Source organism: Serpula lacrymans (genome assembly GCF_000218685.1).
Source record: "Serpula lacrymans var. lacrymans S7.9 unplaced genomic scaffold SERLAscaffold_1, whole genome shotgun sequence".
Lineage (NCBI taxonomy): Eukaryota > Fungi > Basidiomycota > Agaricomycetes > Boletales > Serpulaceae > Serpula > Serpula lacrymans.
This window is the reverse complement of record NW_006763290.1, coordinates 2,779,396-2,802,579: the sequence shown is the minus strand read 5'-3', so window position 1 is coordinate 2,802,579 and position 23,184 is coordinate 2,779,396. Positions and strand designations below refer to the sequence as shown.

At 41.3% G+C, this 23,184-nt stretch overlaps 5 protein-coding genes across 5 annotated transcripts; 3 read left to right on the top strand and 2 right to left on the bottom strand.

The window, feature by feature from the left end:
* Positions 1-571: 571 nt before the first annotated feature.
* SERLADRAFT_432176 (uncharacterized protein) lies at positions 572-4,575 on the bottom strand (the record flags this gene model as incomplete). The annotated part of the gene is made up of 2 exons (XM_007312426.1): positions 572-880; positions 4,507-4,575. 2 exons carry the CDS (start codon positions 4,573-4,575, stop codon positions 572-574), a joined length of 378 nt encoding a protein of 125 aa, XP_007312488.1.
* Positions 4,576-11,568: 6,993 nt separating this feature from the next.
* SERLADRAFT_444391 (uncharacterized protein) lies at positions 11,569-14,940 on the bottom strand (the record flags this gene model as incomplete). The annotated part of the gene is made up of 7 exons (XM_007312425.1): positions 11,569-11,855; positions 11,957-12,033; positions 12,096-12,360; positions 12,429-12,853; positions 12,913-13,404; positions 13,458-14,070; positions 14,124-14,940. The coding sequence occupies 5 exons, from the start codon at positions 14,897-14,899 to the stop codon at positions 12,150-12,152; spliced, it is 2,517 nt and encodes an 838-aa protein (XP_007312487.1).
* Positions 14,941-15,231: 291 nt separating this feature from the next.
* SERLADRAFT_375822 (uncharacterized protein) lies at positions 15,232-15,759 on the top strand (the record flags this gene model as incomplete). Its single annotated transcript, XM_007312424.1, has 3 exons — positions 15,232-15,367; positions 15,423-15,462; positions 15,514-15,759. The coding sequence occupies 3 exons, from the start codon at positions 15,360-15,362 to the stop codon at positions 15,661-15,663; spliced, it is 198 nt and encodes a 65-aa protein (XP_007312486.1).
* A 638-nt stretch (positions 15,760-16,397) lies between these two features.
* SERLADRAFT_432174 (uncharacterized protein) lies at positions 16,398-17,468 on the top strand (the record flags this gene model as incomplete). The annotated part of the gene is made up of 2 exons (XM_007312423.1): positions 16,398-16,673; positions 16,782-17,468. The coding sequence occupies 2 exons, from the start codon at positions 16,398-16,400 to the stop codon at positions 17,466-17,468; spliced, it is 963 nt and encodes a 320-aa protein (XP_007312485.1).
* Positions 17,469-18,608: 1,140 nt separating this feature from the next.
* Positions 18,609-19,355, top strand: SERLADRAFT_404702 (uncharacterized protein; the record flags this gene model as incomplete). The annotated part of the gene is made up of 1 exon (XM_007312422.1): positions 18,609-19,355. The coding sequence occupies one exon, from the start codon at positions 18,609-18,611 to the stop codon at positions 19,353-19,355; it is 747 nt and encodes a 248-aa protein (XP_007312484.1).
* Positions 19,356-23,184: the final 3,829 nt, after the last annotated feature.

Here is a 23,184-nt window from a genome sequence, read left to right as displayed (position 1 = left end):
ATTCCAATGTATCCCATGTTCCTGTGCAATAGATTTACATCCACTGCTGCAAAAGCTGATTTTGGGTTTTGCTTGGATGTGATACAGTCCTCACTTGTGTAAAGCAGTGAGAATGAATTCCTTCTTTTTCTGAACGAAAGAGTGTTGATAACCCTGTTTTAGACAATCTATGGACAAAGACGAGTGCTAAAGTGAAGTTTGGCACAAGTAAGACATTTGACAGTGCAATATTGTAATTCTTCTTTCCAACAGTTGCTTATAGGATCACTGTCCCAATTCCAATGGCATTTACAGAGGATTCATCCCCAAAACTGATTATCCTTAGAGGGTTCAGAAACTGGTATGTTCCTGGCTTAAACCAGGAGTGGTGAGGAACTATGTGAGACGTTGCTCTGGAGTCAATGTTGTTGTTTTGGTCTTATCAGGTTCCGACACAAGGTAAGCTATCCTTGTGTTTCTCCTTTCACTTTGGGAGAGATTGAAGAAGAGCAAAGGCCATGAGTTTGGTATTGACTCCTGGTTTCATTCCAGAGAGGTGTGAATCAATTGTCTGGATTTTCACAATGTGGTCCTAGATAGGTGATGTTCCATCCCAGGACAATTTGGTGAGTTGCTGGAATGAATAGAAGGCCGGGGCAATGTTGGACGTCTGATGGAGTGAAACAAGTTTGTCAAATAACTCCTTGGAGCTGGTGAGGTCTCCAGTTCTCATTAGGAGGGCATCAGAGATGTGGTCCTGGATGATTCCATGTGCCTTTTCATCCTTAAATATCCAGACAATCTCAGCGTCCTCCGAGGAGGTGGGCTTTCCTGGTGAGGGCTTGAGCTCCTCACCAATAACAACAATATCCAAGGTCAAAGGCCAAAGTAATTGCAACATCTATCACCAATTTCCAGGAGAGATACAAGGCTTATAATGTGTCTGGGGGTGTTTATCGTCCTTTTTGGGAGGTTTTTTCTCACTGTAATATCCACATGGCTATAACTCCTGATGTGCTCCGCTCCATCAATTCTATCAGGGTGTTGTAAAACACTTGCTTTAATTCTAGCTTAATAACTAACAAAGAGCTTGATGACTGTATACACAAACTTCCCCCCTACTTTGGTGTACAACACTTCAAACATGCAGGATCATAACTATCCTATCCCAAATATCTGGGACAGAGAAAAAAAATATGGAAAGGATTTTACTGATATGTATAGTTGGAAAAACTCCCTCTCAGGTTATAATGTGTTATAGGGCACTCCTCAACTTCATTCACAATGACACCACAATTTGGTATCTTGGGTTCTCCGGGTCTTTGTTGTGCCGGCAGACATGTTTTTCTCCCTCGTTACTTGAGTATGGGGGAACACCTTAATATTCCCAAATTTTATTCTATGTTATACTGTGCAGAAAATTTTTGTAATTTTGGCACAACCAACAACTATAATACAGAAATGTTTGAAAGGTTCTGTATAGACTTTGCAAAGGAAGACTGGAGGGCATCAAAATTTTATAATAAGGGTCCCTCAAATGATGCAATGGAATAGCAGGCAAGAAATAGTTGTCATGGTTGAAAGCTATCTAAGCAATTAGAAGAGAGAGGAGAATAGGGAGCAAGAAACACAAGAAGATGTAGACACTTTAGTATTATCCTCACAATTATCCTATTTCTGCCAATATGTCATCACTGCCATGCCTACTCACTCAACATTATTCAAATAACATACAGCTGTTCATCATTCTCATATCATTTACACACTTTTCTTGATCAATTTATGGGCAGAGGAAACACTATTACGAGGTCTCAGCTCCTATTTTCTCAGCTTCCCTTTAACAGAATGGATATCTGACATTCACTTAAGTTTATACTCAATAGTTTGGGAAATGATGTAGATGACATCAAGAATTTGGATGCTATAAAGGACAAGCTTGGTAAGGCGGGAAAGAAGGGGAGATTTGACACTGTCACAGTAGCAAACACTGATAATACTAAGATGACAGGTTTACAAGGTGCATCATGTATTTTTATCAGTTTAACATCTTATTGCTCACTACATTATTGTTACAATACACAATTTTTGGACCTTTAAATTTCATTCTCCACTTTAACTTTCTTTCATAGTTTTTCACACACTGTGCCATGCAGCACTTTTCATTTTGTTCAAACTCCACTTTCTTGTGCTTTCCTTTATTCTTAGATACAAGTTTCTCACGCAGTGGAGCTGGTCACATGGGCTGTGCCTTATGACATCATCAGCCACTGCTTTTATCAACTGTATAGTACACGTGTACAAATAGCCTGTAATAGTATAAATACCCCAATAGATCAAGGAGACTCCTCAGCAAGTCCTCCTGTTATTTACCCATAACAAACATAGTTCTACCATAAGGGAGATTATCCCCTCCTCTACTCACCCCTCTCTGCTTGTCTTGTTGTGCACCAGAGTATAATTTTTTTGGTTGTTACAATTATCATAGGCACAAAGGTTGGGAGGTTGAGAGTTATATTCTCATGTCCTGAAATGATCTACTCTTACAATATAACACTACAATTTTGGTCCAAGGGGCCTTTAGCTTATGTGGAGTGGTATAAGATGTTCAGAAACCCTGGGAAAAATCATAATATGTACATGCTAACAAAGCCAGTTTTTCAATCAAATGAAGTTACACCTGGTGATATTGTTTCATTGGGCACTATATGCCAAAGCTGCCCACTTATTTCTATTACTGGGCCCGAGGTGGAATGGCCAAAAACCTAGCATACAGAAAAAACAGAGGTATGTTCTACATTTTTACTCAACAATTGGACTAGCAATTTTACATACCAAACAATCTGGTAATATTAGTAGGAGATAAAAGATTATTTCTTATTACATGTTATAATCATTATAAATCAATATGTTACTATAAATTGATATAATGCACATTTTATGAGGCAATGTTAAACAAAAACACAACCTATCTCTCTACCTTTTAGAGAGGAGGAGGTACAATAAGTCTGGAGTATGATAGATGTGAGGATTATTGCAAGTCAAGGACAGGTTTTAGACTTAGAGTTTTCTGATGTGGAGTAGAACAGGTAATTCAAGTAATAAAAAGCTAAAAAATGATACATGGATATGTAGGGTCTTTTATAGCAAATTGTCTGTCTCCTCAGACCAAAAGAGAAAAAAGAAAAAGTGGTCTGAGAGTATAGTTAACCAATAGGAAAAAGAATAAATATTGTACAACTTGTAATGATTAAGTAGCTCATGGGAGAATAATCTATTAATAAGTATTTGTCAGGTGGGTCTAGGGCAATATCCCCATGAGTAGGGTGTTACTCTAGATAAGACCTCTATTAATATTTTCAAACATGTGATCCAGTTCAGAGCTGGTTGGCAAAAGTACCACTATTTGCTTCAACCATTGTGCTGGATGGCATAACAGGATGCCCATTCTCTTAGCTGTAACATAAAGTGGTCACAATGATTGAGAAGTCCATGTACCAACATCTCAAAACCATATTTTCAGACTTGTTTGAATGGATCAATAATATGGTATTTTTTTTCATTTATTATTAGTTATATAGATATGTTCTGATGGATTTATGTAGCTATTGGCTTACCTTCCTGAAGAATATGCCATACTCAGTAAGACAGCCAATATTTCACCTGCAAACAATCCCTCTGCTGTCTACCCTTTCATTGGCTTAATGGTCAATGCCAATGTTGGAATCAAAGCTCACTATTATGCAAAGGACAAAAAAATATACTTTATGCTCACACAGGGTAAGCACAAAAGGGGGGAACTATACCGGGTGGAACTTGGATTGGGGTTGCAACTGAATGAGGGAGATTTTGTCGTATTTCCTTCATGTGATATTACTCACATGAATTTGCATTTCAAGGGTGAGAGGTGTTCTATTGCAAACTGACAAAAAGATGAAAGGTTGGGCTAATGGGTACAACAGTTAGGAAGGCAATATTAACTTCAGTTAGGTTTAATTTCATCACACAATAGTGTAGTAGCATAATTTACAGTATGTGCTGGCCCTTACAGCCAACCTGAGTGTAATTTGCAAAATTATTACATGTTTGTATTTGTACACAGCAAAGTGAAAGCTTTGAAATCTACTCAGTGAGATATTGTCTGCTACTTGTCAATTCTTGTATTTTAGCTCTCCTTATACCTTACTTTATTATATGGTTCATAAAACCAGGTTAAGCATGGTCCTAATACTTCACCATGAAACAGAAGCAACAAGGCCAAATAACTAACACATCATGGTCTACTTCCTCCAAGAGTAGAGATAAAGGTGTGATTACAAAAGAGAGAACAATATCAGAAAACATTCAGAAGAAGCTCAAGGCAGCTAAAGTACAAGCTAATGAGGAACAATTAACAGGGGCACCTTTGTTTATTTATCTATCTATAATTCTTAGTAACATTATCCTTTGAAATACAGGTATATGTAGGAAGACTACTAGCATGCACTAATTGACAAATTATGACATTTGTTTATAGCTACCGAGGCGTACTTGGAAAGCATACTGATTGGTTGCATGCCCAGAAGGTCCAGAATCACTGTACACGGGTGCAGATCCCATTGTGTTGTGATACTAATAATTCTAAGTGAAACTACAACAGATGTTAGTTTAAGGTGATCTCTAATAAATGTAATGTAACATACCTTAGCCGCTGCCCAAGAGGCTATAGAAACAACTGAGGTATTTCTATACTAAGCCCCCTACTATTTATAGTCGGAGGTGCTACTTTCTACAGTATAATGACTCCTAGGAGTACAGATGTGCTCCTAGGAGAACAATAGTGACTCCATGGAGTGGTGGCTATGCTCTATAGAGAATAATGGCTTCTTTAGCAGAGACCGGGTTTATCTGGTTTTGTCATGCATAAGGCTGAAGTTGGTGATGTTGATTAGAGTAGTGACAAAGGGGGGTGGAGAATCAGATAAAAAGCCCGTTTGTAAAAGGATAAGGAGGATGGCTGAAGACAAGGTCCACAATGGACTTGAGAAAGAAGAGTTAATGAATGTAATAAGGCCAAATAGTATATCAAATCAACTACTCTGGTATAGCATGCTAAGCTTAATCTTAATATAACCACAAATGATTACATCCCTCTTGATATGCCTAAATCTTGTAGATCTCCTGTGTATGATAATGACAATTCTGAATGTGAGCCAGCAGAGCAATCTATGGGTAATAAAGTAAACAATATCCTTTACTACTAATACACACAAATAATGTATCTTACAGTCTTGTGATGAAGTTGCAGAAAGTGTAATGCCATGTCTTGTATAAGATAGCTTCTCATTTAAATCATGTTTTATTTTCTGAGAAGAACAATATTTCCCATTGACATCTTTTCATACCATGAAATAGTTTGCAACGTCTAACTTTAGCCCTACATCAGCAGTATTAGCCAAATTAGGCCATTGTCATTTAAGGGTATTACTAGCTACATCTAAAGGTTTTTTTCAATTGAAGAACATAATAATCTGGTCTGGGCTACACTAACAGAAGTAGGAAAATTTTCCACAACTTTAAGTGCTAAGCTGTTGATGCTGCAGGATATTAAATGAGCTATTAAAAGGGAGAATCTATAGACTATGTACAGCAAATCTCTATTTTTAATTGTTTTACAATACTAATGAATCTCCACAGATTTAACCTACATCTTCCCAGATGAGGGGTGAAGTCAAGCGGAAAGCAAACTTGTTGGTGATTTTAGAATATGGGCTTGCATCTGATAAACTCCCTAAAAAATACATGATGTGGTGGAATGACTTTTAAACAATGGAAAAGGTATTTTCACCTTTATTAATCTGGATGCCAGATGCATATATTGTTTCATGTTTATCACACTTAATGTATAACAAATGTTTCAGTCCGAGCCCATACATATAATAAACAAAAACCTTTCAGTCATAATATCATCAGGCTTATTTTTCAAGTCAAATAGTTTCACAGGAAGGGCAAAAAAGTGCATAGTATTCAAGACTTCAAAAACAAACCCCTCTCTCTCATTGCTTTAGTGGTCATTGGTATCTCTTTTTTAATTGACTACTAGTACAAACATGGAGGCTGCCTCCATATGTTAACTACAGGTGTAAGACGTACCCTGAATCTTTCAGGTCATATTCAGTGCAAGGTTTGTACATAGTACTGAATATTATATTTGGGAATACTAATAACTCTTTACTAGAAGGTTCAATTATTATATTGCTAAACTAGAAGAATTGCAAAAAAGACCCCCAAGATGGATGAAATATATGCAGTTCCCTATATAATAATGTCTTGTATGTTACAAAGATGATTGATTTTTAATTTCTTTTGACACATATCTTTAACAGGGACCAATACAATCTTCAATACATAAAAAGTCAAAACATTGGATCAGATGATGAGGTTGACTTTACGGCTTTAGAGGACTATAATTGCTTGATGTTGTATGTAATATCATAGAAAAATAGATAATGTTTTGAGTTTTGGTGCTTTGAAATCAAAATGTGATAGTAATAGATGTATTTGGCTATAATAATTATTAAACAAATGTATTGTTCTGAATGTGTGGTGAAACAGTTATATCTACATTAAGCTATAGGTGGCAATATAGCCAGTATTATCTCTTATAGTTGACAAAATACACATCTGTTTGGATAGTGGATTTTTGTGTTATCATAGCTGGTAAAGTCAAAGCCTAGCTATATAGAGCTATATAATAGGGACCTGTGTATACCAACTATACCAGCTATACCAGCTATAAGAGTCTATATAGTGCTATATGGGCTACAATAGAGTTATTTGGGGTTTTCCTGATAGAGAATCAGCTGGAAATATAAGCAGGATTGCTTGAGCTCTAGCTCATGATCACAATTGTGGGAACACCACTCTTCTCAAGGGTGCAGTATATGCCAACAAGGTGAACCCAAGTGGAGCTTCATTGAATTCATGTCATATCTGTACTGGAAGACAGAACTCCAGCATTTCCAAAGGACATCAGGAAAAATGGGGGTAGCTATATAGAGCTCTATAGCACTATAAGTACTCATAAAGCTGTTATAGTGGTAAACCCTGTTATAGAACCTCTGCCATCTATAGAGCCTCATATAGCTCTATAAATGCTCTTATAGATGTTGGAAATTGTTGTGTGGCTGATAAAATAAAATTAACACAGACAGGACTTGAACTCTCAACCTGCTAGTCAGCTTTTGGGTGACTTAGCAACCTATCACCACATATCACATTTATCCACTACACCATGAGAGCTTATAAAATATATCATACAGGTGTTATATATTGACCTTTCATGGACTTAGATTATTTTTTTACTCATTGTCACTACTTATATTTGGATAAATCATTATTCTTATTTTATAAATATCAAAGATACAAAGATACAAACTACTATCTCACTAATACAGGCTATATAATTAATTAATACTGTATGATTTATTAGCCCTTTTAAGCACCTTGAACTATATTATAACTATAACCTTCACAGCTATAGGAGCTATGTAGGCTGCTATAGGCTATAAGAGCACTTATAGTACCTTGCCTATAATAATATACTTGACTCCAAACACTTTCGGCCTCTTTCTATTATTGAAGAAATTTATTAGATTAATCCAGAGTTTGAGCAAATTATAGATACTTCTCCCCTTGGTTAAGATTTTGCCTACTACTATGCTATAAGAGCTATAAGAGCTATGATTGCACTGATAGTACTATAGTTTCTATGAATGCTTTTATATATATAGGTGGTGGCTATATAGCGCTATATAGCAAAAGGGTTTTTCCTGATGGAGTTATTATCCGAGCCTGAAACCCCCAAACCATTGGTATATTTGGGATTATGTCCCTTGTGGTCTGCCGGTCAGCATAACTCTATGCTCTATTCCCACATGGTACTCCAGTTGTCCACTCTGATACTCCTGCACCAGACTTCTAATTTGCCATATGTTTCTCCTTGCACATTCTACTATTCCTTGTGGACTCTGTAATTAGACCTTATGATACACTGGAGTGCCTCACACATACATTCTCCTCTCGCTAGATAATTGTCCGCATGGAACTCTGTACCTACATTACTCCTTACGAGCTCCTGCTCCCCCGACAGTATATAAGCTGTAACTCCTGTACTTTGTTCCTTCAGTTTGAATATCAGATAGATTCCCTCGCTTTCTTACCAGTTCTTTTCTAAAGTTCTTTTTGATTCTTCTCCGAAGGATCTTTAGTCTGCTCCCTTTCATCCTCTACTTCTCCTCCGTCCACTTCCAACAAGTTAGGGACCAAGGTCTGTGGAAGGGTCTAGTGCACAAGCTAAGCCAATTCCCCATCTCGTCCTCCGTAATCTGTTACTCCAAAAAGGCCATGATTCTGACAGTTCACTAGTGCAGTTGCTCATTTGTGCAATTGCAATATTTGCAGCAAATACCACCAGCACAATGATGAGGGCAGTTACTCTGGTAGCACATCCCACCAACGTGTTTGTGAGGTTCACTTACTCTGCACTGTGAAGTCAAGACAATATCCACAGCTGGAACTCGGTGATCTCCTTGATCAGTGTAACAACTGTTGTTGCATATTGGCTAAGACCCAAAGTGACTTTGAGAACACTAAAGCCAATGCTTGTGTTCTCAAGCTCAAAACTCAGGTGGCTATGCTCAAAAGCAGGCTGTTAAACTGCTTGAGCAGGTGCAAAAACCAGATCCCATTGCAATAGATCTGATTTTGATCTGGCAATAGTGTAATATCTTTTTGGGTATTATGATTGTGTCTACTACAGTCTATCACTGGGTGTAATGTGCTATTCATTTTAGGAATGCACAATAAAAGGGATGCCTTAATGACGCTGGTCATTTTCCTATCAGAGTTTTACCCTTTGCTTCTGGCTGTTACAGCAGTATTTTTGGTATCTATTTTTACTTTTCTTTTACTTTACTTTTATTGTTTGGACTTTTACTTTTGGAAGTCATGTGACTGATCACATGACACATCACCTGACTAATGTCTAGACCCATTGTGTGACTGGTCACATGATATGACATGACACCTTTACTTACTCAGCGATGTCATTATATAGAATATAATGGAACACTATAGAATGTTTACCTATATTTATATTAAATGTACAATACCACATTTATTTAGGTATAAATACTCTTGCAATAAATGGAGACTCCCCAGCAAGTCCTCCTGTTGTCTACCAACAACAAACTTGTTCCTACAAACTTGAGTCTACCAACTCCTCTCACCATCTTCTTCTTCTTCATCCTTTTGAGTTACAGTGTGTGCACCAGAGTCTACAAAATTTGGGTATTGTTACATTGGCTTCATTGTTTCTCTGTTTTCATTGCTTGTACTGCAGTATAGCATTATTTATCTTTGCCTCTGCCTTTGGAATGTCTTGTTCCTTTTTTACCACAGAGCTGTTTGGTTTTTTGACTTTGTCGTGGGTAGAGCCTGTTAGACTTTTGTCTTCCTGGCCCTTTGTGACACTATTCAGTCCATCCAGTCAATCCTTACCAGCTATTTGCTGATGGACTGTAGGTGTTCTTTAGCATTAACCATAGCATTGTGTAAGTCCTGTCCTGCATTGGAGAATGTCCTCTGAGTCTCTGCAATAGTTGTTGTTGTTGTTGTAGACTTTGTGCGTGTTGTAGTGACTATTTGTACATCTATAACCATTATTAGTCAAACAGTTTGCTGGTGCTGGTGAATAGATGCCTGGTAGATGCCTGCCTCAAAGATATCAACAAACAAAAGAAGTAAAGCACTGTAAAGCTTTCTATTGAAGCTTGGGAGTGTCTGAATGCTGGTATTATTCATTCACTCTATAATATCACACTATCAGAACTGTGATCTTCCAGAGTTGTTGGAGGACAGATGTGCACTGTGAGAGTGGAACAGAGTACAAGATTGGGAGGTGGCTTAGCTTGTGCACTAGGCTCTTCCACAGACCTTAGTCCCTAACTCGATGGAATGAACTAGGGGAGAATGGAGGATAAAGGTAGATTGGAGTAAAGATCCTTCAGGGAAGGACCAGAAAGCTTAGAAAAGGGCTTGGGTAAAAAGGTGGAGGAATTTATTGATATTAAAACTGCAGGAACGGAATACAGAAGTTACAGCTTATATACTAATTGGAGGGAGTGGTGTTTGTAAGGAGTATCTTGTAATGTAGGTACAGAGTTCTATACAGACAACTATCTCATGAGGAGAAATTGTATGTGAGAGGAGTGTACCATAAGGTCTGACTACAATGTCCATAAGAAAACATAAAAATGTTTGGAGGAAATGTATGGCAGACTGAAAGTCCGGGGCAGGAGAACTGGAGCGGGTATCCGGAGTACTGCATGGGTGCAAAGCACAGGATTATACTGAGCAGCAGAGCATGAGGTGTTACAATACACAAATTTTGGACTTACAACTTTCTTTCTCTGCTTTAACTTTCTTACTTAGTTTTCACATGCTTGTGTGCCATGCAGCACTTTCCTTTTGTCCAAACTCCACTTTCTTGCACTGCACTGCCTTTCCTTATTTTCAGATACAAGTCTCTCACGCAGTGGAGCTGGTCACATGGGCTGTGCCCTATGATATCATCAGCCACTGCCTTATCAACTGTATGGTACAATATATACAAACAACCTGTAGTAGTATAAGTACCCCAATAGATGCAGAAGACTCCTCAGCAAGTCTTCCTGTTGTTTACCCACAACTAACTTGGTTTTAACCTAAGGGGTTTATCCACTCCTACTTTCCTCACTCTTGCTTGTCAGAGTTGTGCACCAGAGTATACAAACTCTTAGTTGTTACATTAGAACTTGCTCTCATTACTATCTTGCACTTTGTGCAAACCCGGACCACAGGGTTAAGTGGAAGTCTTTCAAACAGTAAAACTTGGGTGCCAGTCTGGTGTTGAGCATTTGCTAGCCAGTGGAAACCATGTGTGTGCCCCAATCCTGCAGGCGAGCTCCTCAGGACAAGGTGCTAGAGAGAATTGAACCAAACATCACACGGCCCCCAGTGTTAAGGGGAGTACTATAGCTCAACAGCGGTGTGGAAATGTTGTTGATTATATTTACATACAAAACCTTCCTCTTTGCTTTCCTCTGACCAGGCCGGGCACTTGCCTCCACCAGTTGGAGAAGGGTTGACAACTTAACAAGAGGATCAACTGTTTGTACCAGGGTTTATTATGTTTACCTTTTACACACAATTTCAAATACTATAGTGTGGGTAGTCAGAGATTGATTGTAACAACCAAGAGTTTCTTACTCTGGCGCACAACTTGGACAAGCAAAAGAGAAGAGAGAAAGGAGGGATCACTCTCCAGGTTTCAACAAGTTTGTTGTGCTAGACAACAGGAGGACTTGCTGAGTCCTTCCCCATGTATTGCTCCTGTATATATACTAAAATACATGAGGTACTGTACAGGTGTAAATACAGTTTAAAGTCTGATATTTAGCATGTGACCAGTCACATGGTGAGCCTAGACACTGGTCATGTGACTATGAAAAGTTGAAAATGTAAAGTAAAGTAAATGGTCACATGACTGGTCATGTGACTTGGAAAATAAAAAGTAAAAGTACAAAAAAGTGAAGTGTAAGTAGGTGCTGGTATGTTAATTGTGACATTGATATCCATTTGGCAAAGAGAACAAGTCACCATGTCAGTGCAAGAACAAACTGTGAATGTGAATGCCGTCCTTTATCAAATGCGGGAAAAGATTACAAATCTCACCACACAGCTCCAGGCTGTCCTTCACAATGTAAACATGCTGCAAAGAAACAACCTGCATGCAGCCAGATGTCTTTATGCTGAGTTGGATAAATAGCTGATATCTGATCAGTCCTAATTTATGGAATCTGCAAAACAAACAAAAAACATGATTCTGAGGAAATCTACCTAGTTTTGCACAGTAGATATGCCTCATTTTCTCCACATTGAATCTAGAAAATAGTCTCACATTTCGAGTGCTCCTGACGTCAGTATGAGTGGTCGACCACATTGGGTTTGCCTCGATACTGCTAGATCCGCTTTTGACTGAGGATCATTAAAATTAGTGTTGTCAGAGTTAATAGCCATGATTTACGTGATTTTCATACTCTGCCAATGAATATAAAAAGCCATGATGCCACGAACAAACAAATGCCATAATCTTATATCTTGTACACAATTCCATCGCTGATCATAAGTTCGTCCAAGTTCGTCATAACCTGACATGCATTAGTTGCCTCTGCGGTGCCAAAAAGTGTCGTTGTGGGAAGTCCCTCGTTGACCATCTCTACAAGGTCTGTCAGGAAAACCTGCTCTACATCCTGCAAGCGAGTGGCGAAAAGGTAGGCGAGGCGCGCACGGAAGAGTTTCAGGCTGCAGATAGCAAATTTCGAACAGGTGAGTTTGGTGCTGCTCAGACTACGAACAAGAAGAGAACGCACCGCTCTGGGCTTACTATGCCAATATCCAAAGTCCCAGTAGCCGGCGCTGGAGCAACCTCCTTGTCCCAATCCATGCTATTACCGTTCGATACTGTGACTTGACCAGACTGTGGTTCACCTTCCCCATTTGGTTGTGAAGGTATATCCATCTGCTGAGGTGCGTGGGTAATATTCCCATCCTCGTTGTCACTTTCACCATCATCGGCAGTCTGGGATTCTTTATCTTTGCGATGACTACCATCGCAATTCAGCTTTCGCGTCTTGCGGCGCTGCCGTTTCTCCACTTCTTTATAAAGCGCAAAACGCATGATGTCTTCCGCTGCCATGGCATCTTGTTGCTCAACCTTAGCAGAAAGGCGTGCTTTAGCATGTGCTGTCGAGAGACGAATCAGTGTCTCGAGTGTACGGGCTGTCAACGGCGAAGTCTACAAGACGAGAACACAGTTAGCAGGCTATGCGAATAGTAAGATGTGCCCTTGGATACCTTTTTTTTACTGAACTGACCTTCATCTTCGTTTCGCAACGTCGCATACATATTTACAATCCAGTCCGCGGCACCCTTTGTAAGCATTGGAGTTGGTTTACTCTTTGCGTATTGGATATATTTTTTAATGAAAGCGATGGTCAGCACTTCCTTCTTCGCTTGCTTTCCCAGGCGAGTACGTGTGACAGCACCTGCTATGGCGATGTGCAACAGAGGATCAAACTTTTCGAAAGGGCTTATCTCGTTTATATCTATCTCAGACAATTTCACTCCTGGTCCATCGATCGAAAGTGGTTGCGACAGATTATTATGCATCGGCGCGCCTTCTTCAATGCCAGGTGGAAGATAACGGTGCATCCGCAGGACATGATCTGCTACCTGTCTATCACGTGAAGCGTCAACATCGTCAGTAATCACAAAGAGAAGATCGAAACGGGAAAGAAGAGAGTCGGGAAGCGCGATGTTTTTGTGAGGGTCCTTGTGGATGTCATACTGGACGTAGTAAATTCAGCTGATTCCATGAATAGGGGAACGTGAGATCATACTTGGCCATATATTGGGTTAGCAGCTGCGATGACACTGCACCGGGCGTTCAAGCTCGTGTGTATACCGGCCTTCGCAATGGTGACGGTCTGCTGCTCCATGACTTCATGGATAGCTACACGATCTATATCCGACATTTTGTCGAATTCGTCTATACATACGACACCACGATCAGCAAGAACCATGGCGCCAGCCTCAAGTCTCCTTTCACCAGTGTCACGGTCGATAGTTACAGCTGCTGTCAATCCGACCCCAGAGCTCCCCCTACCAGTTGTAGCAATTGCTAAGGGCGCTATACCAAGGATGAATCGCAGCATCTGGGATTTTGCAGTGGATGGATCGCCAACCATGAGCATATTAATATCACCACGGATGTGTGTACCATTAGCCAAGTTCTTCTCAGCTCCACCCAGCAATAATAGTAGGACTGCGCTCTTGATGTAGTCGTGCCCGAATATAGACGGGGCAAGAGACTGAGAAAGAAGATAGACTATGTCTTTCCGTTTGGAAAGCTGGTTAATTTGGCGGATGTCGGTATCACTCAGCGGCGTTTGGGCAATCCCACCTCCATTCTTTGACGAGAGTAGATTGATGTTATTCGCTATTAGTAGTGACCTACATTAAATGGGTAGTAAGATGTGCACCATACATATCAAGATACAACCTACTTAAATGCACCGTTGGAAGCCCCTCCAACACTACGATAAAACCCTACAAGCTGAACGCGGTCACCAGGCTTGCATTTATCAACCAAGTCATCATCCATGATTATGTCAGTGCTGCGCGGCAGCTGACCAGCGGGAGCACGTTCAGGCATCTCTTGTATGCTTATCCGTTGGTGATCGCGGAATGCACAGTACCCAAATTCAGTCTGCAGTAAGCGACCTTCATCGTCGGTCTGTGGAGTAACGGAGGACGTGGGAGGGAGGTTGGAAGTCGATGTTGTTGAGTCGCGATATTCTCGAGCGTGAAACATCCTCGTTTCCGGACAATAGTGGACTGACTTGAGCATTTTGGGACGTACGAGGGAACATCGAGTGATGATCCCTTCCAGACAGATCATATTCCCGAGATGATGAGCCTGTAACGTCCGTGGGCTGACTTGATGGTCGCCAAAAGAGCCACTAAAACCAACTCGATAACTCTTTGCTTCCAAATCATGTTTTTCGGAGTCATGAACCTGTTGAACGATGCTGACAAGCGCACCATCGAATGCGGGGAGAAAGTCAACCGGGTGTTTCAATAATCCATCAGCAAATTCCCTATTATAATCTCGAAGGTCGTCGATGTTGACAACAAGACGCGTCTGGTCTCTTTGGATCATACGGGCGATATCGTCCTTGTAATTGTAGATTGGTGAGCTAGAAATAAGAAATTCTTCAAATACACGTGTCCTGTCCCGCATAAGATCATCTTGAGGAACAGGCTCAATCAGTAGCGACATAGTTGTCTAAATCTAAAAGAGAACGAAGGAGAGGCCGCATGAGCGAAAGAAGGGGACCGTGAGAACGATCATTCCAGTCAAAAACGACAGGACAGAACACCTGTGATTCCCACGCAAGTCGACGCCACAGACTCTTTCCACTTAGCTAATACACTTTCCTTCCCTTCCGACTTTAGCTCTAACATATAGTTAGTCTAGTCCAATATAACGCTGATTTGGTGGGTGCCCCCGTTCGGTGGTTTTAAGTAGAGAGAAAACTGCACGGCACACATCGGCTTAACGGCCTATTCTTCATTGCGTAGATAGAGCAAGGACTTAGTGAAATCAGACGAAAAAATATATACTGGTGATACATTGATACATGTATTCTAATGCTGGCATAGCAGCTATACAACCTGAACAAAGCCAATGGCTTTCACAAAAATGACGAGCTCAGGAGGTGGCAAAACGGCTGTCTTCTATGGCCTGCTACTGTTAATTCAAGAATTAATCACAAATCCAGTACATGGAGTTGAGGACTTACTGACAACACCATTTATACTAATTGTAACCCCTCTCATTGCCTTGGGAAATATCAGGTGAGTAGCTTAACCACGACAAATAATCGGGCTTACCAAACAGAACAGGCGGCTGAGATGGTCAACTTGAACATCAAGGCCATAGCTGTACACTCGGACAGTGTCCAGGCTGCCCAGGCAGAAGGACGTGACCTCCTGGATGAGGTACGCCGGTGCGAATGGTCAGTTTCATCTGACCCAACATGAGGCAGGCATAGTGATTAGCATAGAGTTTTCACTGAGTGCTGAGCTTGCTGACAATCAACGGAGCTTGAATAGTGTTCGTGTTTTTGCTGTATCGACACTGAAGGGGGGCACTCTGCACGCCACCGTTATTTTGAAGCAGACCTTATTTACAAGATATTGATCGACTATCATCAATATATTGAATTAGGTCAGCAAGGGAGACTAACATATAGTATACTTTTGTTAAACCTTCCCTTGTTAGTGATATCGGACCTAACCTACCTAGCTAACCCTGACACCGTATATAAGGACTGCGTGTTTGTAGTTTGCAAGGTAGCACTCTCAAAAATAATAGTAGGCTCATACCTGTGACTTTCTGCTCACTTGAGAGCTCTCTCATAATCTAAACTTCCTGTGCGACATTCTACATGACCATTACATATTTTTCACACCTCCCGTCTACAATTATATACATCTACCTTCCAAACACTGTCTGGACCTTGGACTGATCACCCAGGATCACCCGGACGACTACCTCAAGAAAAAACTAGAATGTCTAATAGCACGAATCGAGCAGGCCCATATTACCTGCGTCAATGATGCCGCCCAGTAGTCGCAGCGCAACCAAGGGCTAGTAGTGAGTCGTCACTGCCTCACCGTACTGATAGTTCACCCTCCCAGATTGAAACCCTCCAAGGACGGGGTGTTCCCGGTTCTATATCCGTTGCTGGTACTTTAATAACTTGGGTACCACGATGAGAAGTCCCTTGTACCGTCCTGGAGATGAGTACGAGGAGGTTCCAATACTATACCAGACACCTGTCAGTACCAATAGAGCAGAAAATAAACGAGAATTACCACCCCATATGGAGATACCCCGGAAAACTCAGCCTGGAAGCGGGCAAGAGTCCGTTTTGAATGCTGACCAAGAAAGATTGGTACAGCAAGCTGAACTAATGCTCACAAGCGAGCAACTAGTTAGAATCCTGAAACGTCGGGAAAAGAGAGATATGAATGAGGATCCTGAGGAGGTATTAGATTGTGATGAAGGCCTATCACAGTCAAAAGGGAAGGGCCCCGACCCTCGGAACTGGGGGGGAATTTCAGATGACTCAGATATGAATTTAGACGAGTAACAGAAAGCCTTCAAAACTTGGAAAGAGGGTCAATACTGGGCTAATACAGAACCAGTTAAAACTCACCAGCCAATAAATGCAAATCATCCTTCGGTAAAGGAGCAGCAGTCCCAAAGTGGGGATAGAGAACGGAGCAAAGAACTGTGGGACAAGCATGAGCAAGACATAGAAGAAACAAAAAAGAAACTTAATAAGCTTACAGCTCATTTAGCAAAAGAAGAAAATAAATATAAGTGCATTCGGCCAGACGTACCAGCCTTAGATAATTCTAATCCAGTAGCCAAACTCGTAGGCCAAATGGTTAAACCCAAGGGATTGGGAACTTCCCGAACTCCTCACAAACTGAATCCCATAAACCAGATACCAGTTACCAGTTACATTGGACGATCCTTGGGAAAAATAGAGAAAGCTGGTGGAGCAGACTCGGACAATTCATCTGACGAGTCAGACTCAAGCTCTAGCGGAGACTCGAGCAACACATCCACTGATAATGATTTCCAAGTTTCATCATTGGGCCCTAGATTGCAAACAAACAGAGTAAAATCTCATCGCCGGAAGAAAAGAAAAGAAATATTGAAACCCACTGAACTAGCTGCCTATGACAGAAAGCCTGATTCCCGAGAATTACATCGCTTTGTAACTGCTGCTACAGCCTACGTCAAAGTAGGGCAAGTGCCCCGAGCAAATTGAGTATACAGACTATCTGTGTTTCTAAAAGATAAAGCCTATGAATTCTATATCCAGGAAGTGGCAGATAACCCCTTTGAGTGGGATCTTCAACGCTTCTTTATTGGAATGTTCAACCATTGTTTTCCTGTAAACTTCAGATTAGAACAATGTGATAAGCTGAGGAAATGCTATCAGTATGGGAAAACTGTTTGAGAATATGTTTATGAGCTCACCGAGCTGTGGAACATGGTTGGGGATGTAGATGAACGGCAAAAGGTCATTCAACTCTGGATTGGGCTGAACGGAGATCTGCAAAAGGGCCTACCTATGAATAAAGGAATTACACCCAGAGGTGTTGAGCCTTGCAGAGGTCCAAGGAACTGCTGAGCTCCTTGAAATAGCCAATGCGGCGAGCGAATTAGGAGCAGGGCAAGGTAACCAGAGAGAAAAGAAAAAGGACAGGCCTGTAGAGCAAGTTAACCAGGCTACCTCCCCGAGTGGAAACCGCTCCTCGAACCAATGAGGATTTCAACCTGATCAAAGGAAACAAGTGTTAGTTTTGGTGATTCTGCACCTTTGTGCTACCTATATATTTCTATTCCTTTTCTTATCTATTCCTCTATCATTCAGTAGTGATTGTGTTCTCTATTATTTCGCCTCTGTGACTCCTTTGTTTACCTTTGTTTACAAAACTTCGGCCAGTACTGCAGAGTCCAATGCTTCCTATTCTCTAGTTACTCACATTGGACTCTAGGTACTGTATACCTGTCATACTCTCTAATAATACAGTTACTCACATTGGACTCTAGTTTCCAGTCCCTGATTGCTCTCAGCAAGTGGCTAGACACTTCCTTCAAGCTTTGTTCTTAATAACAAGCTCTGAAAGGCTCAAACCCTCCGCATAATCGTAACTATAAAGCAATGTCTCAACAAACTCTAGAGTTCCCAAACCAGTACCAGTTCCCAAAACGGAGTCAGAAAGACTGAAACCAGTTAAAAGCGGAAGGAAAATGCTATATCTGTGAATCCCCGGAACACATTAGCAGAAATTGTCCAGAGAACAAATTGATAATGGCCGGAGGATCTGGACACCCTCCAGGGGTTTCCGCATTTGGCATAACCAAAGATTGAGTAGAGGTTATTAACCCAGAGGAACTCATAATGGCTGCAGAAGCAACAGAAACCACAGATACCTTATCGCTCGGGATGATACTGGTAGACAAAGACGAAGAATGGAAAGGCCAAAGGAGTGCAATGGGGGGTCTGTTCCCATTCACAATTTCCTTCCTGTTGGGCTTAGGAGAACCCTACCCAGGAGACCTGCCATCAGCAAATTGGGAGAGTCCATATTACGGAGGACAATTTAATGCCACTCATACCTTAAATAACAAATATCTCATCAGTGATGACTTGAGACCAGAAGAAGACTGGGTTAACATACTGACCGACCTCCTGTTGAACCCAGATTTTGACTTGGTCCGGTGGTATACAAGGAAGAGTGGGCAACAGATTGGCTGGACAAAGCGGGAATGGCAAAACTACTGCAAATTCTCTCGCACAACTCTGCGAATGAGAGACCCAATCAGTCGAAGAGCCACTCGTCTTTTAAACAAAGGGGCTCCTTACTTTGGAGAGAGTTTGACTCAATATGCAAGTGAAGACCGGTTCCTGTTGACAACTCAGTCAGTTGATGGGATACCCTCATGGTATATAGTAAACGATAGACACCTTATGTTCCAAGTAATTACCTTGCGGGACTTATTGAGGAAACTGCAGTTTGATGTAGTAAACTGGTATGATAAAACTGTTGAGAGGAGTCTTCAGACTTTGTGCGACAAATTGCTCAGCGACAGAGAAGAATCGGCAGTCCTGAATTGGTTGTATCAGGAGCCAGAAATAATTAGTTAAAACCCCTTGTTTGAAGAAATCTCAGAGCTCACCAAATATTGACCAAATGCGTCTTTCAAAGACATTGGAGCATGAGCAGTAGTCATTGAACTCAATGGACAACAAGTCCCGCCAGGGACCTATCCTGCTATTGAACGAAACACGGCTCTAACAAAGGACTATAAACGAACCTTACCTAGACTGTGGTTGTAACTGTATCCATAAATGGGCAGCCTGCTAGAGCCCTTGTAGATTCTGGATCCCTTGCAGACTTCATGTCAGCCACACTGGCCAACCAGCTTAAAATCTCATTAGTTAAACTAGCAAAACCATTGCCAATTCAACTGGCTGTTCAGGGATCCCGATCCAACGTCAATTTTGGAACAAAAGCCGACTTGGTGTATCAAAATATCAGAGAGGAACGGTACTTCAATATAATAAACTTACAATCTTACGACCTTATCCTTGGAACCCCATTCCTATTTCAACATCAGGTGATGATCGGGCTAAATCCTTCTCGCATAGTAGTAGGAAGTAATGAGGCTGTCCTTATGAAGGGAGACAAATGCTCCCATGTGGAGTTGCGGGCAGCCAAAGTCTTTGTGGATCACCTGGAAAAAGTCAGACAGAAACTTAGGAGTTATGCAGCACCATTATGTGCCAAAGCTAGCAAAACAGGACTGCCACCTCTCCGTGACATCAATCACACTATACCATTGATAGATGAAACTAAAATCTACCTGTGGAGGGCTTCCCGCTGTCCAGAACCACTGAGAGCCCAGTGGACAGAAAAATGAGCTGCATGTTTAGCGTCAGGACATTAGCAAATCACTAGCCAAGGGAACACTGTTCCTATGTTATTAATCAAGAAACCTGGAACGGATAAGCTATAAACAGTGATTGACTTGTGGGAACGAAATAAAAACACATACAAGGTGTCATCCCCATTGCGGAACATGGAGAGAATCTTGCAAATAGTTGCTCAAAAACCATATTGGTCAATCATTGATGGACAGGATGTGTATGGACAGATTCAGATTATTCCTGAGCATGTAAACTGTTTGACTGTAACCACGCCAGATGGAAATATGGTTAGTTTAGTAATCCAAATTGGGGATTGTAATGCACCAGCAACTTACCAGGCCTTGATGAATCATTTGTTTGAACAATACATTGGTGTGTTCATGGATGTGTATCTAGATGATATAATAATTTATTCGGATACTCTGGGAGAGCACAAAAAGCAAGTTAAAATTATATTAGACATCCTGAAGGGACAGAGTCTTTACCTCAGCAAAAAGAAGCTTCATTTCCTGTGCAAGGAGATGAAAGTACTAGGTTGCATTGTGGATGATGCTGAAATTTGGATGGACCCACATAAAGTAGACTCGGTGCAAGCAAATACACAGTTTTTGATGAGAATATGCAACCATCTGCTATGCTGAAGGGACTTGTTAGTATGCATGTACTGGTTGGAATGGAAGCTTCGGCCGTGGCTCCGATAACTCAAGCCAGCACATGGGCAACAGCGGCACTCGAGAAAGCTCAAGTACAGCCACTGGTTTCCTCAGGGCTAAACAGCCTAGGGAATGTACCTGGGCTAGCAGCGACCAAAGGATCTAAACCAAAAGAAACATCAGTAGAATTTGCAAAAAGAATGAAACACCATTTTGTTCTCAAGGGCCCACAAGAACGAAAGGAAAGAGGAAATGAAGAAGTTGTAAAGAAAACTGTACTAGACAAGATTGAGAAAACACCAGAACAAATGGAAGAGGCTCTTCCAGATCATCCATTTAATGTCCAAACCCCACCCACAATAACAGAAGAAGACACCTTGGTCAAAGCAATAGAGAATCAATACCATTTAGATAAGTTTTATAAACAAATTATTGACGCACCAGGAAGTTTCAAGAATTTCATAGTGGAGGACAGATTGATTCACCAGAAAGGGGAAACAGGATCTGTACTTTGTATTCCAAAAATTCTGGTAAACGGAAGAAGAATAAGAGAAATTTTAATTGATTGAGCTCACTCATTGCTAGCTCACCTAGTTCCAGCTCAGCCTTGGGATGCAATTGGAATGGATTCCGTGGGGCCACTGCCGGAATCAAGGACCGAGATGGGAATTATGACTTTATAACAGTGATAATTGATCTCTTGACGTCTCTGGTTCACTTGGTTCCTAGCAGGACAGATTATACAGCTAGGGAAATTGCTGAGTTGGTCTTTTTGGAAGTTTATAGACTCCATGGTCTTCCATGAGCTATAATCAGTGATCGGGACGTACTGTTTACAAGTATCTTTTGGACACACCTAAACAATCTAATGGGAGTAGATCAGAAGATGTCCAGTGCCTATTACCCCGAATCTGATGGCTCCACAGAACGAGCGAATAGAACGATTGGGCAGATGCTGAGATCATGCATTAGTCCTAATCAACAAGATTGGGTAGCAAAGCTTCCTGCCATTGAATTTGCAATAAATCTAGCAAGGAACAAAATGACTGGATATTCACCTTTCTTCCTGAACTCAGGGCAAATGCCCAGACCGATGATTTGGAATAACCCTCCAAGCAACAAGTGCCCAGGAGTAAGAGCTTATGTGCAAAGGATTAAACTTGCAGTGATGGCTGCCCATGATGCAATCCTGGAAGCTCGTGTTAAGCAAACCCGAAAAGCTAACCTGAAAAGACAGGCCTGTCCGTTCAAGGCAGGAGATTTAGTATATGTATCTACCAAGAATATTACCCTGCCAAAAGGATTAGCTAGGAAGTTGATACCAAAAATTTATTGGACCTTACCAAATATTGAATGACTATCGGAACAATTCGTTTAAAATTGACTTGCTACCTAGGTTGAAGCAGAGAGGAGTTCACCCTGTATTTCACTCGTCACTCCTGCATATACACCTAGCAAATGATGATACATTGTTTCCAGGACAGCTGGATACTCAAGTAGGCCTCTTCAAAGAAGTTGAGAAAGAGTGGGCTGTAGATAGAATTATCGCACATAAAGGGAGCAGGCATAACACCATATTCACTGTAAAGTAGAAAGCTGGTGACGTTAGCTGGCTAACATATACACGGCTAGAACCACTGGGGATCCTGAAAGACTACCTTAGTGCTGCCGGAGCTGAAACTATTGACCAACTTACTGATGTCACCACAGGTCCCACTCCACCAGATGACCCTCAGCTTTTGTGGGATTCATGACCAGCAACACAGACAAAAATACTATAAAGAAATCAGCAAGCACCCCAATCCATTTGCCCGCCACTCACCTCTATTTTATCTACCCATTTGTACCTTTGACTCCTGTTCCAATCTCAACCTCTCGCTGTTCCGTCCTACCCCTCATCCATTTCAATCATTCAGCACTAGCCATGCCATCCATATATCTCACTCACCTACAAGGGCTACTGTACCATCTTACCAGCCCAAGCAACCCATATGACGTTCCTCTTGTTCACATTGGGCGGATAGAGGCTTTCTTGGCTTATAGCCTTAGCCTGAGGAATGGTCAATCCGATAGCTAGTAACCCAACCGCCCCCCTTGGGTACGCATACTTTGCGTCAGTCATCAACCGTGATCCTCAGCTCAAGGGACACTTGGCTTTAATCGATTGGGTAGGCAAATGTTGTATCTAGAGGAAGACATCTGGGTCTTCGAGAGCTTGTGGGGGTGGACCCGCGTCAACCTCAAAACCAAGTGAGAGAAGGAAACATAACTCAAGGGGGAGGACGCACCTTCAATCCACATGAGAGGCAAGTTGTTGAAAGTGTCCTTCTAGACTTTGCGTCCAAGCAACAGAAGCACAATGCTGTCATGCACCAAAGTTGATTGGTAGCATA